At 40.7% G+C, this 13,702-nt stretch overlaps 2 protein-coding genes across 3 annotated transcripts; one reads left to right on the top strand and one right to left on the bottom strand.

Moving 5' to 3' along the window:
• Positions 1–1,231: 1,231 nt before the first annotated feature.
• On the bottom strand, positions 1,232–4,973 carry LOC126592037 (probable protein S-acyltransferase 1). Of its 2 annotated transcripts, none has more exons than XM_050257798.1 (6): positions 4,486–4,973; positions 3,759–3,938; positions 3,334–3,621; positions 2,920–3,141; positions 2,174–2,818; positions 1,232–1,453 (listed from the first exon to the last, which is right to left on the bottom strand). In XM_050257798.1, exons 1-5 carry the CDS (start codon positions 4,594–4,596, stop codon positions 2,243–2,245), a joined length of 1,377 nt encoding a protein of 458 aa, XP_050113755.1. In that variant the 5' UTR covers positions 4,597–4,973; the 3' UTR covers positions 1,232–1,453; positions 2,174–2,242. The 2 variants fall into 2 exon arrangements, with proteins under 2 accessions (XP_050113755.1, XP_050113754.1); XM_050257797.1 differs by having other exon boundaries at positions 3,313–3,621; positions 4,486–4,971.
• Positions 4,974–10,190: 5,217 nt separating this feature from the next.
• LOC126592170 (extra-large guanine nucleotide-binding protein 1-like) lies at positions 10,191–11,012 on the top strand. The gene has a single exon (XM_050257909.1). It carries the CDS (start codon positions 10,416–10,418, stop codon positions 11,010–11,012), a length of 597 nt encoding a protein of 198 aa, XP_050113866.1. The 5' UTR covers positions 10,191–10,415.
• Positions 11,013–13,702: the final 2,690 nt, after the last annotated feature.

Genomic DNA, 13,702 nt, shown 5'->3' with positions numbered 1-13,702 from the left:
GTCAATCACATCAATGACTCAAGACCAGTCACACCCAAAAAGAAGACATAGCATGCATTGATCTTAAATGATCGTCAATGCTCAATTGACAATCCTATGATCAAGAACATTTAGGATATGTATACGGAAGATAATGGTCTCATGAATCTAACTTCTTTAGATTACATTCTCCTAATTACATATTCCTTGGATGTATCGTTTAAGCATATAACATTTATATGAGACAACTTTAAACAATAATTTTTGCCCTTATTTTAAACTAGTTTAGTTTAACATGTGAAATGTCCGTTAAGTATCATCATATGATTGGATTTAGAGCACATTTCCAATAAGAATTTCATGTAAGAATTAATTTTTTATCGTATTTATTGTACTCACCCTCTATTTGAGCATCTACATACTCCTCTTAGTGCCCTCTACATAAATGACCTGAGGCAAACCATTTTGCCAATTGATTAAAAATAGTATGTACCAATCTTACTGAATTATTGATATCCACTTAATAATCCCTCAACCAAGATAAAGTTTAGGATATAAGAAGAAAAACTCTAACCTAACATCTTCAGATTACTTCTTCAGTTCTTCTTATGTTTGTTAGTTGTTATCCATGGACACACTATGTAATACTATATGTGTAAACCTTGACTAGTGGCCTTGCTCCATTATTAGATTATAGACTAATCATTTGTATTTTTCTAAGAGTTATCAATTTTTAAAATTAGTAATTGACTTTTAGAGCACACATTTTGTAACTAACGGAGGTTTGAACATAAACCAAGTATAAAGGCGACATTGATGTGTGGTAATTAACTTTAAAGATGACATATATTAATCATCTTCAATTTCAATCATCAAAATGACAAAGGGTCTCAATTTTAAGGACCATTAAAATTGTGAAACCATGTGCCAATGTTCTTTGTAACTTAGCATGTAGCCTTGTAACAATCGAGATTGGATTCTTTGTAAAGTAACATGATCATTTTCATTAGTCAAGTCCACTAATCCATTAAACATGTAAAGCGTGTTTATTGCGTGCCCCATTTTTAATCCCAAAAGGAAAAAAAAAGGATAAATTACATAGTTCCTAAAAGCTAAAAATAAAATAACTCAACTCTGTGAAACAAATTTCTTTTTAATTTTAATATTTATGTAGCAGCTTCATTATTTTAATTATTTACTGGACTTGTTTGTGCCAGATCACAGTAGTTTTGCAGTTGGAGTACGTACTGAATTAAGTAGGATAAAGTAGGTGTTTGGACCTGTTTAAACACACAAGAATGTGCTTAAGAATGAATCAATTTCATGTTCTACATTCCATCAATCATATAATTACATCATTGATCTTCAAATTTGACTTCGAGTCTAAGTAATTTAGCATTTTAAGCCCCCCATCAAGTTGAGTCAATATGTTTTTTGGCACACATGCACCGAGAAAAAATTTCTCCAGCAAAACCTGAATAAAAGCAGTAAGACATGGTAAACTCATTTATGTATTAGTATGCATGCATGTAACATTAATTTCAGACATTCAATAAGGTGGATTTATCTGGAGGTGCAAAAGGCGAAACAACCTTTTCATTTCAACCTTCTCAGCTCTCCTCCTTCCATATTGTTGCTTAATGATTGGAATCGTTTATTTTCTAGATCTCATTAAAGATCAACTATGCAAAAGATTAACCAATTTCGGAATTGTTTAGTCATCTAATAGGTATCTAATAAATAGATGAACCAAGTTTCTCTTTTAAACACTAAAAGTTTGACAACGTTAATTAGACAATTAAACGGTTTTTTATTTGGTTGATTTTTTGTGAGTTGGTTTAGAGAGTAGTTGGTTCTGATCATAAAGCAACATAGCAAGATAAGAAGGAGAGTTGAGAAGGTAGTATGAGAAGTTGCTAGCATTGAATCATTGTGGCAAATTACATGAAGTTTCCTATGAAACAAGCTCACATTAGATTAAAATAAAGGTCACTGATCCAACTTTTAATTACTATGAATGAATTAAGTATCCTAGCTAGCTACAAGATAACACTAAATGCGTGTGTATATATGTATGTATATACATATATATAGTAGTCCGATGAGGAATTTTGATATCAGTTAAACATATATCTTGATCAACGTTGAATTCTTGATGGAAAATTATACAGAGAAAAAGATCGAGAAACACTACCTTAATTTGTCTGGAAAACAAGCATGCTAGTGATGGATGGATGGGTGGAGTCCAATTGCATTGGAACTACTACTGATGAATAGTCCTCTTTTCATTACCATGAGTAGATGAATTAACTGATCCTCGGTCGGAACTACTCTTCATCCCCCGATGATCATCTAAATTTGTTTTTTCTTCTTGACCAGTATTGTTATTAGGAAACAAAATGAATCCAGCAGCAGCAGGTCCAACATCACCGTCTTCTGCTGCCGTCCCCTTCTTTAGATTATTATCATTAAAGCCACCGCCACTCAAATTATTATTGTTCCTGTTCTTCTTCATGTTACCATCATCAATGCCACTGTAGTCCAATTTCTGCAGAATACTTGGAACAATGATATTGCCGCCATGATCCTTTCCAAACTTATTTCCCTTTTCTATGTCAAATTTCTCTTTGGAGGCGATGAAGCCTCTATTGCTCTCTGAAGCGATGGATGCCATTCCTATGTCGACGTCGTTGATGTCCTTAACCGAAACCCATTCTCTGAAGTTAACCATCGAGGGAGGAATCCTTGAGCAGAACACTTCTTTCAGGTTTCCCGGTAGTCCCTTTGTGTAGGGGTTTTCGTTCTTATCGTAACGGTATCGGAAATTCTCATATGTTGTCTGTTTAAATAGGAAATTAAACCAAGCAGCTAGCTAGTGGTTAGAATATATACACACAGATGAAGTACTTTGGATCCAAGAACACAAAGACTAAGAAATACCTGGTTTGTGCAAATCAGATAGATATGGAAAACTGTAAGGCCACCAACAAACCAGACTGCTACAAAGCAGTACACTATGAGAATAACTGATACGATGTCACGCGCCATGGCCCTCCATAGATTGCCTCCTTGTCGAACAAGGTTGATCCACGAAAACACAAACACATATATGCACAGCAACGTTGAGGACGAAATAAAACAAATGAAAAACGGATAGTTACGCTGCAAACAACCAAACAAGTCGAGTTACAACAAAATTAGTTGATATCACTTGGTATAGTTTAGAGTAAAAATAATGTTTTTATTAAAAAAATTAACATTTGATTAGTATGTACACGCACATACGCATGCAAACTAACTAGTAGCGGTGCTAGACACAAGTAGTAGACTTACTAATCCAATACACTGGCCCACCCATGGACAATGGTGATCAAATTTCTGAACACAGTTATTGCAGATGGAACAATGAGAGGCACGTGGTGGACGATACAGCAAACAAGTGTCACAAAATTTGACCTTCACTGTGTGGCCATTGACAGTTACATCCTTTATTCGGGGTATTCTCAAGCTGGAGGATTTGTTATTGACCCACTCCATTGAAGGGGTAGGACCGTCATATGCCTCGCTTGATTCTGGTGGTCGTGCGTTCCGCGGAATAATACCAGGATCTCTACCGGATGTCAAGTATAGAAAAATGAAATCCTGCATGCATAAGATTATATAATATAAAACCTTCCTTGAACCAATTCAGATTGGGTTAATTTGCTAGATTAATTTAGTTCATTTATAAAACAATTTAGGAGGAATTAACTAAATAAATTAAATTACAATTTACCAACCAAAACAGTGAGGATTATTCCCCCAATTAGTACGGGATAGTCGTAATGTCCATCTTGTCGTCTCATCATTACAAGCATTCTTATGCAGAATGTTAGTGCAGGACATCCAATCAAAAAGCTTGTTAGAAACAGCGATGCGGCGTCATGACCAAACACAATTCTTCCACCGCACATAAATTTCTGACAACACGTACAAGTTTTCCACCAGTGTTAGTCCATATATACATACAATTAGTTTTGAAGTTCGCTTTAGTTGCCCTTAGACTACTTTGAAAGAAGAATATTGCATGAAAAAGAAATGATTGATAATCATTGTACGTGCCTCAGAATAACATATTTATGTTCATTCTTGATTAGTACTGCTTTTTGCAGGTCATTAGGAAGACAAAATTATTAATTAATTCCAGTTTCATCACTTCTTAGTCTGAAATCAAGCAACCTAATCCTCCTCCTAAACAACACATGATCGAGATCATATATAAATTCGTAAAATCATATACCCAAATTTGTAAATAATTGATGAAATTAATCATAAGAAGAGGCATAAAAAGGGAAGCAGTTTGTTACAAAAACCAAACGAATGATTCGGTCTGCATAAACAAGATCTCTCTCTAGCTAACTACAAGGTTCTATCCTATTAGAGCAACAAATTAATTAAAACAAGCACAGGATAAGAGATAATAATCATAATCATGTAAGAGGTAAATTAAAAATAAACCATACGTACATTGTTACCCTGCCACACAAGGTATTGCCTTTCTCTTTCAGGAGGAGGAGGGGCCGCCGCGGCTGTGTCGTCGGAGGGAGCATCCCAGACTTGGCTCTTTTTCCTGCTCATTTCTTGTTTTTTCTTTTAATTTTAGTTTTTATTTTTTATGGTTTCTTCAACAAATAATCTCCTTTTGTTCGCATATATACCCGCATCAAAATGATATCGATGGAACCATTTTTTGATCTGCTGGGTAATAAGCGAATGAAATGAGATTAAAAACACAGCTGGGGTTGCAGGAGGAGGATGCTCTCCTTACATTATCATCTGGGTTAGGCTTGTGGCTTCCTCCCTCTCTCTCTCTCTCTCTCTCTCTCTCTCTCTCTCTCTCTCTCTCTCTCTCTCTCTCTCTCTCTGTTTCTTTTTCTATTTTTTTATATTTTAATTTGTAAGTTTATGATTTTATTACCTGTTTTGGGTCAAAGCACAGCTGCCTGTGCCGGTGCTCCCCCGTATTCACAATTTTCTCACCCGCACCTGTCTTACAACCCCTCTCCAACAAACTTGCTGGCTTCCCAACCCTACCGCTTTTTTCGCGCCCAAAACCAATATTACTTTTACACTTGCACCTACACTTCATTCATTCAACTGCACCTATGTATATAATATATGGAAATTAGTCATCATACACTGATTTAAAAGGTGTTTAGCAAAAATAGAAATATAGATGCCAATTATAACGTATTGATAGGATTCCTTAACCATATTGTATTGAGATAAATTTGTTACAATATCAATAATGTTGAAATATTGCATCTATTGTATTGAGATGATGCCTATGTTGATACGATATGTATAATGCGAGTATATTGTCTCTATGCCATAGATTTATTCAAGGTATTATTTTTTATATGAGAAGCAATTGTGGTTTGCTATGCACCTATCAAAATGGCTTGGTGCGTGCTTAATGTGACTTCATCTAGGGCCGGCTTTGACCCACTGCAACCGCTTGGGGCCCAAAAAAATGAGGGGTACCAAAAAAAATTATGTTGGTTCACACACACACATATATATGGTTTTGTTTTGCTTAGATACATAATAAACGTTCATAATAGATAACAGTATGCTAGCATGGTTTTGTTTGATTTTTGTTTCCTTTCCCACCCAGGTTCAATTCCTTCTCTCGCCACAAAGATGGTAATTTTTGTTTTTTTTTTTTCCCATTTTTTTCATGTCTACTTTAAATAACAAAGAAACAATAATTAGATTATAAAATGTGGCATTTCTAATAGTGGTTTTTTGTTTTCAATTTAAATTTATTTGCAAAATTGGGCACAATTATATATTACACTATGTTTGGATGAGGGAAATAAACTTAATTTTGGTAAAAGTTAAAATTTATAAATTAACATACACCAATTCCCTTGTTTGGATTCATAAACATGAAAATTTAGAATTTCTACGTGGAAAAAAAACTTGGAATTTGGGACCTTCAATTCCTAAGTTCAAACTCCATGTAAATAGGTGTCATTTCCCAATTTCTATGATTTAGAGTTTAAAAATAACAAATTCAGTATTCAATTCCATTGTTCTTTTAGATTAACCAAACAAGAAAATTTACAAATTCTTGAAAATAAAATCTTGTCATTTCAATTTCCGTCATTTTAAAATTCCTTAGTAATCTTAAATTTCTTCATCCAAACATAGTGTTAGGGTTTTTTTAATGTATTGATAATTTTTTAATGTTTAAGTAATAAAGTGTTGTTTTTCTTTTTTTTTTATATAGAATAAAATTTTGTCATTGACAATCCAAAAAATATCATCCTACACTTTTTTGTATAATTTTTCCCTTGTGATTTTATATATTTGGAATGAACCAAAACCTTTAATGAAAGCTCGGAAAAAAAAAAAAAAACCGTAGTTGAATTACTATATGCGGCTTTTGGTAGTAGTAATTTTTGTTTTCATTTATTGCTTACTGTAGACATCGAAATTTCGTAAATAAATGTTGACCGATAAATCAAAGTGTCAACGCTCATGTATTACATAAATTTTACACGTAGCGTGTGACTCAACGAAAATTGAAATGAGTTGGAAAAGTCATCAAATAGGACACGTGTCAACACTTGGCAGAAACGACTTATTTCATCTGGAATATTATATTCAAAATTAGGCCTTGGAAAATTCTATAAATAGAAGCCAATTTCATTCATTTAGGGGAACCAAAAAATCATTAGGCAAAACTCTTGAAGCTCTGAAGCTCTGAAACTCCGAAGCTCTCAAGCATCCAGGTTCCCGAAGAATCAAGAAAGCGTTATTCGTTCATCGTTCATCCTAAGATCAAGCCCCAACGGCCCTTTGGATCAACAATCATCCACCAATTCAAGATCAAGCCCCGACGGCCCTTGAAGAAAGTGTTCCTCGTTCTTCGTTCATCGTTCTTCCAAGATCAAGCCCCAACGGCCCCTTGGATCAACCATCCACCAATTCAAGATCAAGCCCCGACGACCCTTGAAGAAAGCACCATCGTTCATCATCCGTTCATCCAAGATCAAGCCCCAACGGCCCTTTGGATCAACAATGTCGACAAATCCACACATCCAACCGTTCTTCAAGATCAAGCCCAAAAGCCCTTGAAGATCCGTTCATCACTGTTCTTCAAGATCAAGCCCAAAAGCCCTTGGAGATCCGTTCGTCATTGTTCTTCAAAGATCAAGCCCAAAAGCCCCTTTGAAGATCCGCTCAAATCCACCTTCAAAGATCAAGCCCACGGCCCCTTGAAGAAACTTCCAACAGTTCATCCAAGATCAAGCCTCGACGGCCCTTGGATCAAGGAAACATCCACAAATCAATACCTTACGGAGATCGAATCAGAGGATCAAAATAGAGAGAGATTGTAACCCAAAATCATCAAATACAAATATTTTGTTTGTGCACGTTGTTCTTGTCTCTTTCGTTTCAGGAATTTTCCGTGTTCACAAATTGGCACGCCCAGTGGGACAATCTCTACCTCTCATCTCTTTCTCCGTTCAAGAAATTCAAGTGCACTTCCAAAATTAATGGCATCAAGGAAGGCTTAAACTGTTCCCGCAACCGGCGCAAAGAACAAAAGCGTCATCGTCGCAACTGGTGTCACTTTGGGCATCACGACTCGAAGCATGGCAAGAGCTACTTCTGCCGCCTCTTTCACCTCTGCATCAACTCTACCAAGGGAACAAAAGCACCCAAGGCACGAGCCTTTGATCACCTTAGCCTCACTAAGGGCACCAAGGGGGGAAAGCCCAAGGAAATACTCCGAATCCATGCTCTCCGATGCCGATTCAAGCGACAGTTCAGCCATGCAAGTCATGACCATTTGAGCAACTTCAATCGATGAGCAGCTGGCTCAAATGAATGAAGCAATTGCAAGGCTAACCCGAACTGTGGAAGAAAAAGACTTGCAAATTGCAGCACTAGTCAACCGACTGGAGGCGCAGGACGGCGATAAACCCGACCCAGAGGATGATCCACTAAAGGGAGGAGCTGGCGGAGACGAAGAACCCCAGGTGAAGAAAATCGATGGGAAGCCGGAGCCAGACCAAGCAGCGGCACTCATGGGATCTCTTTCTATCCAGCAGCTGCAGGAGATGATCACCAACACCATCAAGGCGCAGTACGAAGGGAGCTCACATACCTCCTTGTTCTACTCGAAGCCCTATTCCAAGAAGATTGATGCCCTAAAGATGCCGAGGGGATATCAACCACCAAAGTTCATGCAGTTTGATGGAAAAGGAAACCCAAAGCAGCACGTTGCACATTTCGTCGAAACTTGCAACAACGCGGGGACGGAGGGAGACTACATCGCCAAGCAGTTTGTGCGCTCGCTGAAAGGAAACGCCTTTGAGTGTTACATGGACCTAGAGCCTGAGTCCATCAACAGCTGGGAACAGTTGGAAAGGGAATTCCTCAACCGCTTCTACAGTACGCGCTGCACTGTGAGCATGCTAGAGCTAACGAGCACAAAGCAGTGGAAGGACGAGCCAGTCATTGACTACATTAACAGGTGGCGCACTCTAAGCCTCGACTGTAAAGACAGGCTCTCGGAAACCTCTTCAATCGAGATGTGCATCCAAGGCATGCAATGGGGTTTGCAATACATCCTTCAAGGCATCAAACCACGGACATTCGAAGAGCTAGCCACCCGCGCCCATGACATGGAGTTGAGCATCGCCCATCATGGGAAGAAAGAACCGATCGCCGACTACAAGAACGACAAAGTTCTTGGGACAAAGGTGGAAAAGGCTGCATGGAAACCCACCAAGGAAGCGATGACGGTCAACACAGCTCCCGTCAAAATTTCCACACGAGGCAAGGCGATTCAAACCGAAGCTTTTCGTGATCAAGAGATACGTAGACGCACTTTGAAGGAGCTTGAGGAGAAGATCTATCCATTCCCCGACTCTGATGTAGTTGCCATGCTGGATGACCTGTTGGACAAGAAGGTGATCAGTTTGCCTGAGTGCAGACGGCCGGAAGAGATGAATCGTACCGACAACCCAAGATACTGTAAATTCCACCGCTTCATCAGTCATCCAACGGAAAAGTGCTTCGTGCTGAAAGATCTCATCCTGAAGCTGGCTCAGAAAGGAATCATCGAGCTAGATCTTGACGATGTGGTGAAGTCAAACTATACCACCTTCACTTCTGGCTCTTCCGACTCAAAGTCTTTACCTCAACTGCTGGGGGCATCCTCTAAGACAAGCAAAGTTGAAGGATGGACTCAAGTCACTCCTAAGAAATTGCACAAGAAGCATACGTCTCCTCCACATGTCCGCCAATCGAAAAGGGGGCAAAACAGCTCTTGTCAACCTTCAAAGCAACATGAACGTGTTGAAGATGATGAAATTTCGACACATAGATCGTCCATCACGATGCGTGATTTCTTTCCTGAAGACTTCTTCAACTACTCAGTCAAGGCTCCTTGCTATGAAGATTGTGATGAACGACTCTCTCAGATCGCTTGAGGAACCAATGCTCCTTGTTCGCACGAGCCTAAACTGCACGAACCGAAGCTCCTTGTCTGTAAGAGCCTAAACTGCAAGACACAAGGCTCATCGCCTGCACGAGCCTAAACTGCACGGCACTAAGCTCCTGGTCTGTACGAGCATAAAAGGCAACACCAACGCTCATTGTCTGCATGAGCTGAAACTGCAAAACGGCACAAAAAAGAAAATACCAAAAAAAAAATATATGTATGTATTTGAACTACGTTACGACTTGATCTCTTCTTTGGAGGGGTACGTAGGCAGCTCGAATATTCAAAATTTGAGTTCAGTCACATCAAAGAATAGTTTAATGTTATTACAATTTCTTTGTACAAAAAAAAAAAAAAAAAAAAAAACTACAGCTTAAAAAAAAAATGTATATATATATAACCTCAGAAGCAGATCAAAACACATCTGCAATTCCAAAAGGCCCAGGCCCACAAGCCCACGTTCATTGTCAACGAAAAGAAGACCTTATCCTCACCATCACCATCTTCCCGAGCCCAATTCTCAGATTCATTTCCGGATCACGAAGACAAGAGCAATAACACCGCTCCGTCCCCCGAGGATATCTCCAGACAGTCTCAACTCTTGGCCGAGCTGTCGAGGAAGGTGATTAATTTGCACGAATTGCAGAGAATTTCATCCCGGCCTCATCTCCTGCTGCACCGAATTCAGACCCTCCCAACCCTTAAAGGGGGCCCGCATCACCTGTTCCCTCCGCATGACCATCCAAACCGCCGTCCCTATTGAAACCCTTACCGCCCTCGGCGCCGAGGTCCGCTGGTGCTCCTGCAACATTTTCTCCACCAAACCCCACGTACTGCATATGGTGCGTACACCCGGAGCAAGTCCACATACATGTCGCTACAAATGCGCCCACAGATCTAGACATCCTATATGCTGAAGGTGTAACTTCATCTAATGGGCTTGTTTGTGTGGACTTCTCATTTCCCAAACTCAGAATCTGAAGATACCATCAATACTAGTGATCAGCATGACTCTTTGCTTAGGTACCAACTTATTAGAGTAAATGCAAGAGGACTTGGAGAAAACTGTAAATGGTTAGAGATGTTTGAAGACGTTGGAATGGTCATATTCTGCCTGTCCTTGAGCGACTACGATCAGTTCTCTGCTGATGGGAATGGGTATTTCAATAACAAGATGTTGCTGGCCAGGACTTTCTTTGAAAGCATTGTTAATCATCCGACCTTTGAACAGATGGACTTCCTCTTGATTCTAAACAAGTTTGATTTATTTGAGGATAAGGTAGAATGGGTACCGTTAAATCAGTGTGAGTGGTTTGAAGATTTTCGTCCAGTGATGAGTCGTCATCGCTCGAGTAGCAACAACATTAACAGCAGCCCCTCATTGGGTCATTTAGGAGCTCACTACATTGCAGCAAAGTTCAAGAGGCTCTATTCTTCTCTAACCGGGAAGAAATTGTACGTTTCCGTGGTGAAGGGATTGCAGCCGGATAGTGTCGCTGCAACCCCCGCGTGGGCATCTTACATGCTATAAATGTTTATTTGCAATTACTGAACGGAAGAACAAGGTTCAAGATAAGTGGGTAGAATGCCCAACATATAGACAACATACTGATGTTGGAAACATTGCTTATGCAGATGATGGGCAGAGTGAAACTAGTACTTCTTCTGTGCTTCATACAACCGAAAGTCGTGAAATGTCTGAAGCATCGGTTATGGTGCAAGGTTCATATGGAACAAAGATTGAAGCAGTGACAAGAAGAATACTGTGGATAAAGTCTACAGATCCAGAGGCTAAAGTTCTTGTTTTCTCAAGCTGGCATGATGTGCTCGATGTATTGGAGCATGCCTTCACTGCTAATGACATTACGCATGTTCGGATGAAAGGAGGAAGGAAATCACAAGTTGCCATTAGCGAATTTAAAGGCGAAAAGATAAGTGCAAAAGGAAATCACAAGATACGTGGACAGAAAGAGCAAAGATCTTTCCAAGTGTTACTGCTCCTGATTCAACATGGAGCTAACGGCCTCAATCTTCTGGAAACGAAGCATGTTATTCTTGTCGAGCCGCTTCTCAATCCATCAGTAGCAGCACAGGCGATCAGTCGGGTCCACCGAATCGGACAGAAAAGAAGAACCATAGCCCATCTTCTCCTCTCTCTAATTTCCCCTTATGGGGCGGGTATGAATCTCTACACTTTTCCGGTGGAGGGATTACTGCAGTCGGTCACTTCACTTGCTGCTTCAGAAATCGGTCAAAAAGGAGCTAACTGAGCTTCGTCAATCGTCACTTGAGATTCAACAGTACTTAGGCGATGTTGCCTACCAACCACGGGATCGGAGCATGGCAGTCAGAATCTGGGTCAAGGATCTGAAAGACGTAGCTCATGATGCCGATGACGTCGTGGAGGACATCAACTACGAAGTTCTCCGGCGTACAGTAGAAATTCAAAACCACATGAAGAAGAAAGAGGAGATGCTGGTGAAGAGCAGGAACATAGTGATTTTAGCTTGGACTTAAGTGGCGTTGTGCTGCGGATCGCATGCTTCTCACATTTTGCATTCTCTAGGAATTCATGCTGCTCATGGATCGTTTTGGGAGCTACTGCAACTTCATGCACTTGAAGAAAATTAGCAGGGAGTTGAGGAGGCGGTTATTTGGGAGAAACAAGCGAAGGCATAGCCGCAGTCCTCAAAAGCATCATCGTGGTGGTTATTAGGAGCGCCCACATGGAAGTCGTGGTTCGAAATGGGTCGGATTCGAATTTCGGTCCTGGAGGTTTCTGTCTCTCGATCTTCACGGCTTCTGCTCCCTCCTCCCTCTCCTTTCGTCTCTGTAGAAATTTGGGGCACCTAGAAGGCACCCAAATTCAGTCTCTCAGCCATCCATTAGATCTGAGACTCTGATCCATTCCAAACAACTCATTCAATTTCTAAGCTTCTGAAATCAGAAGCAACAAAAAAAAATGAAGAAAAGCTTAGATGGGTTTGTGAGGGTAGATCAGATTGATCTGAAGGGCTTGGATGAGCAGCTGGAAAGGCATCTCAACAGGAACACCACCACCGCTGGCTCCAGCAGCCGGGTCATCGTCGGGCAGCATGGGATCCGAATCTGACCGTGGTCGCACCCGAACCCGATCGAGACCATGAATGCGCACCGCATAAATTGAGACGGTTTAGAAGAAGCAGGGGAGGCAGTTTGGAGTCAACAACCTTAAAACGGTCATTGCCGTCACACCCACCTACGCTCGGACCTTCCAGGCGCTACAGTTGACTGGCGTTATGCACTCGCTGATGCTGGTGCCGTACGACTTCATCTGAGTCGTCTGAATCGTCGTTAAGACCGACCCAACCCCTTTCCAAACCCTGATCTCCCACCTCATGTCTTCCGCCAACGATCAGCGCTCCCAGGCGGAGCTCCTCTTCAACCTCTGCAAGCTTGCCGTACTCTCCCCCATCCCCGGCGCTCAGATCCTTCAAGCCGTCTCTGCGGTTGGGCTGGAGCCACATACGGGCTTGAGGTGGCTCATCAATACGGTGTTCACGGGCAAGCTGGTGTTGTTTCAGACGACATGAATGGGCCCATCAACAATGAGCGGTAATCCCCTTCTGCCCATCAGTTCCAAGCAGCAACGGCGACGGAAAAATCTCCGACATCAAGGCTGCACCGCTCTTCTCTTGCATCCTCCTCCGTCTCTTGCCTCGCAGCTGCCAACAACTTCAAAGACCGCTGTCAAACGACTAGCCGGCCGAGAAGCTCTTCCTCAAACTCGAGCTCCTTCCCTACAAATCCCTCAGCCAAAGCATCCTAATTTATACAGAAAGAAATACAATTAAAAAAAAAAAAAGGAGTGGTGCATCTGGCATCACGTGAAAAAAAAAGAGGAATGATGGATCAAAGATGGGGTACAGCCCCATGGCAGATCAAAAGTTTCTGGTGGTGCATGGGCACCATGTGCAGAAAGGAAAAAAAAATTGTAAAAAAATAAAATAAATGATGGAACTTGGTGCATCCAGCACCAAAAAGAAAAGAAAAGAAAAAAAAAATCAAATCAAATCAAATTAAATTTACAATAGGGGATATTCAAGGACGATCAGGTGGCGCCTCACAACTCGGCAGAGCTCCAGGAAGAGAAGGCGTCAGAGGTTGGCTGTTTGAAGCCTCAACAGTCGGTACAGCCCCAGAAGACGAAGGTAAATGCTGCTGGAACAAACCCACAAACCT

This window comes from Malus sylvestris, chromosome 12 (assembly GCF_916048215.2).
Source record: "Malus sylvestris chromosome 12, drMalSylv7.2, whole genome shotgun sequence".
In the NCBI taxonomy this organism is placed as follows: domain Eukaryota; kingdom Viridiplantae; phylum Streptophyta; class Magnoliopsida; order Rosales; family Rosaceae; genus Malus; species Malus sylvestris.
This window is presented reverse-complemented; position numbering and strand designations above follow the sequence as displayed.

Excerpts from the sequence above, each read along its gene's own strand:
- LOC126592037 (XM_050257797.1), bottom strand. The coding sequence starts at position 4,596 with ATGAGCAGGAAAAAGAGCCAAGTCTGGGATGCTCCCTCCGACGACACA. Across the intron at positions 3,939-4,485 it reads TTGTGTGGCAGGGTAACAAT|AAATTTATGTGCGGTGGAAG; the intron begins GTACGTATGGTT and ends ACGTGTTGTCAG. Across the intron at positions 2,819-2,919 it reads ATCTGATTTGCACAAACCAG|ACAACATATGAGAATTTCCG; the intron begins GTATTTCTTAGT and ends CTATTTAAACAG.
- LOC126592170 (XM_050257909.1), top strand. The coding sequence starts at position 10,416 with ATGGGCTTGTTTGTGTGGACTTCTCATTTCCCAAACTCAGAATCTGAA.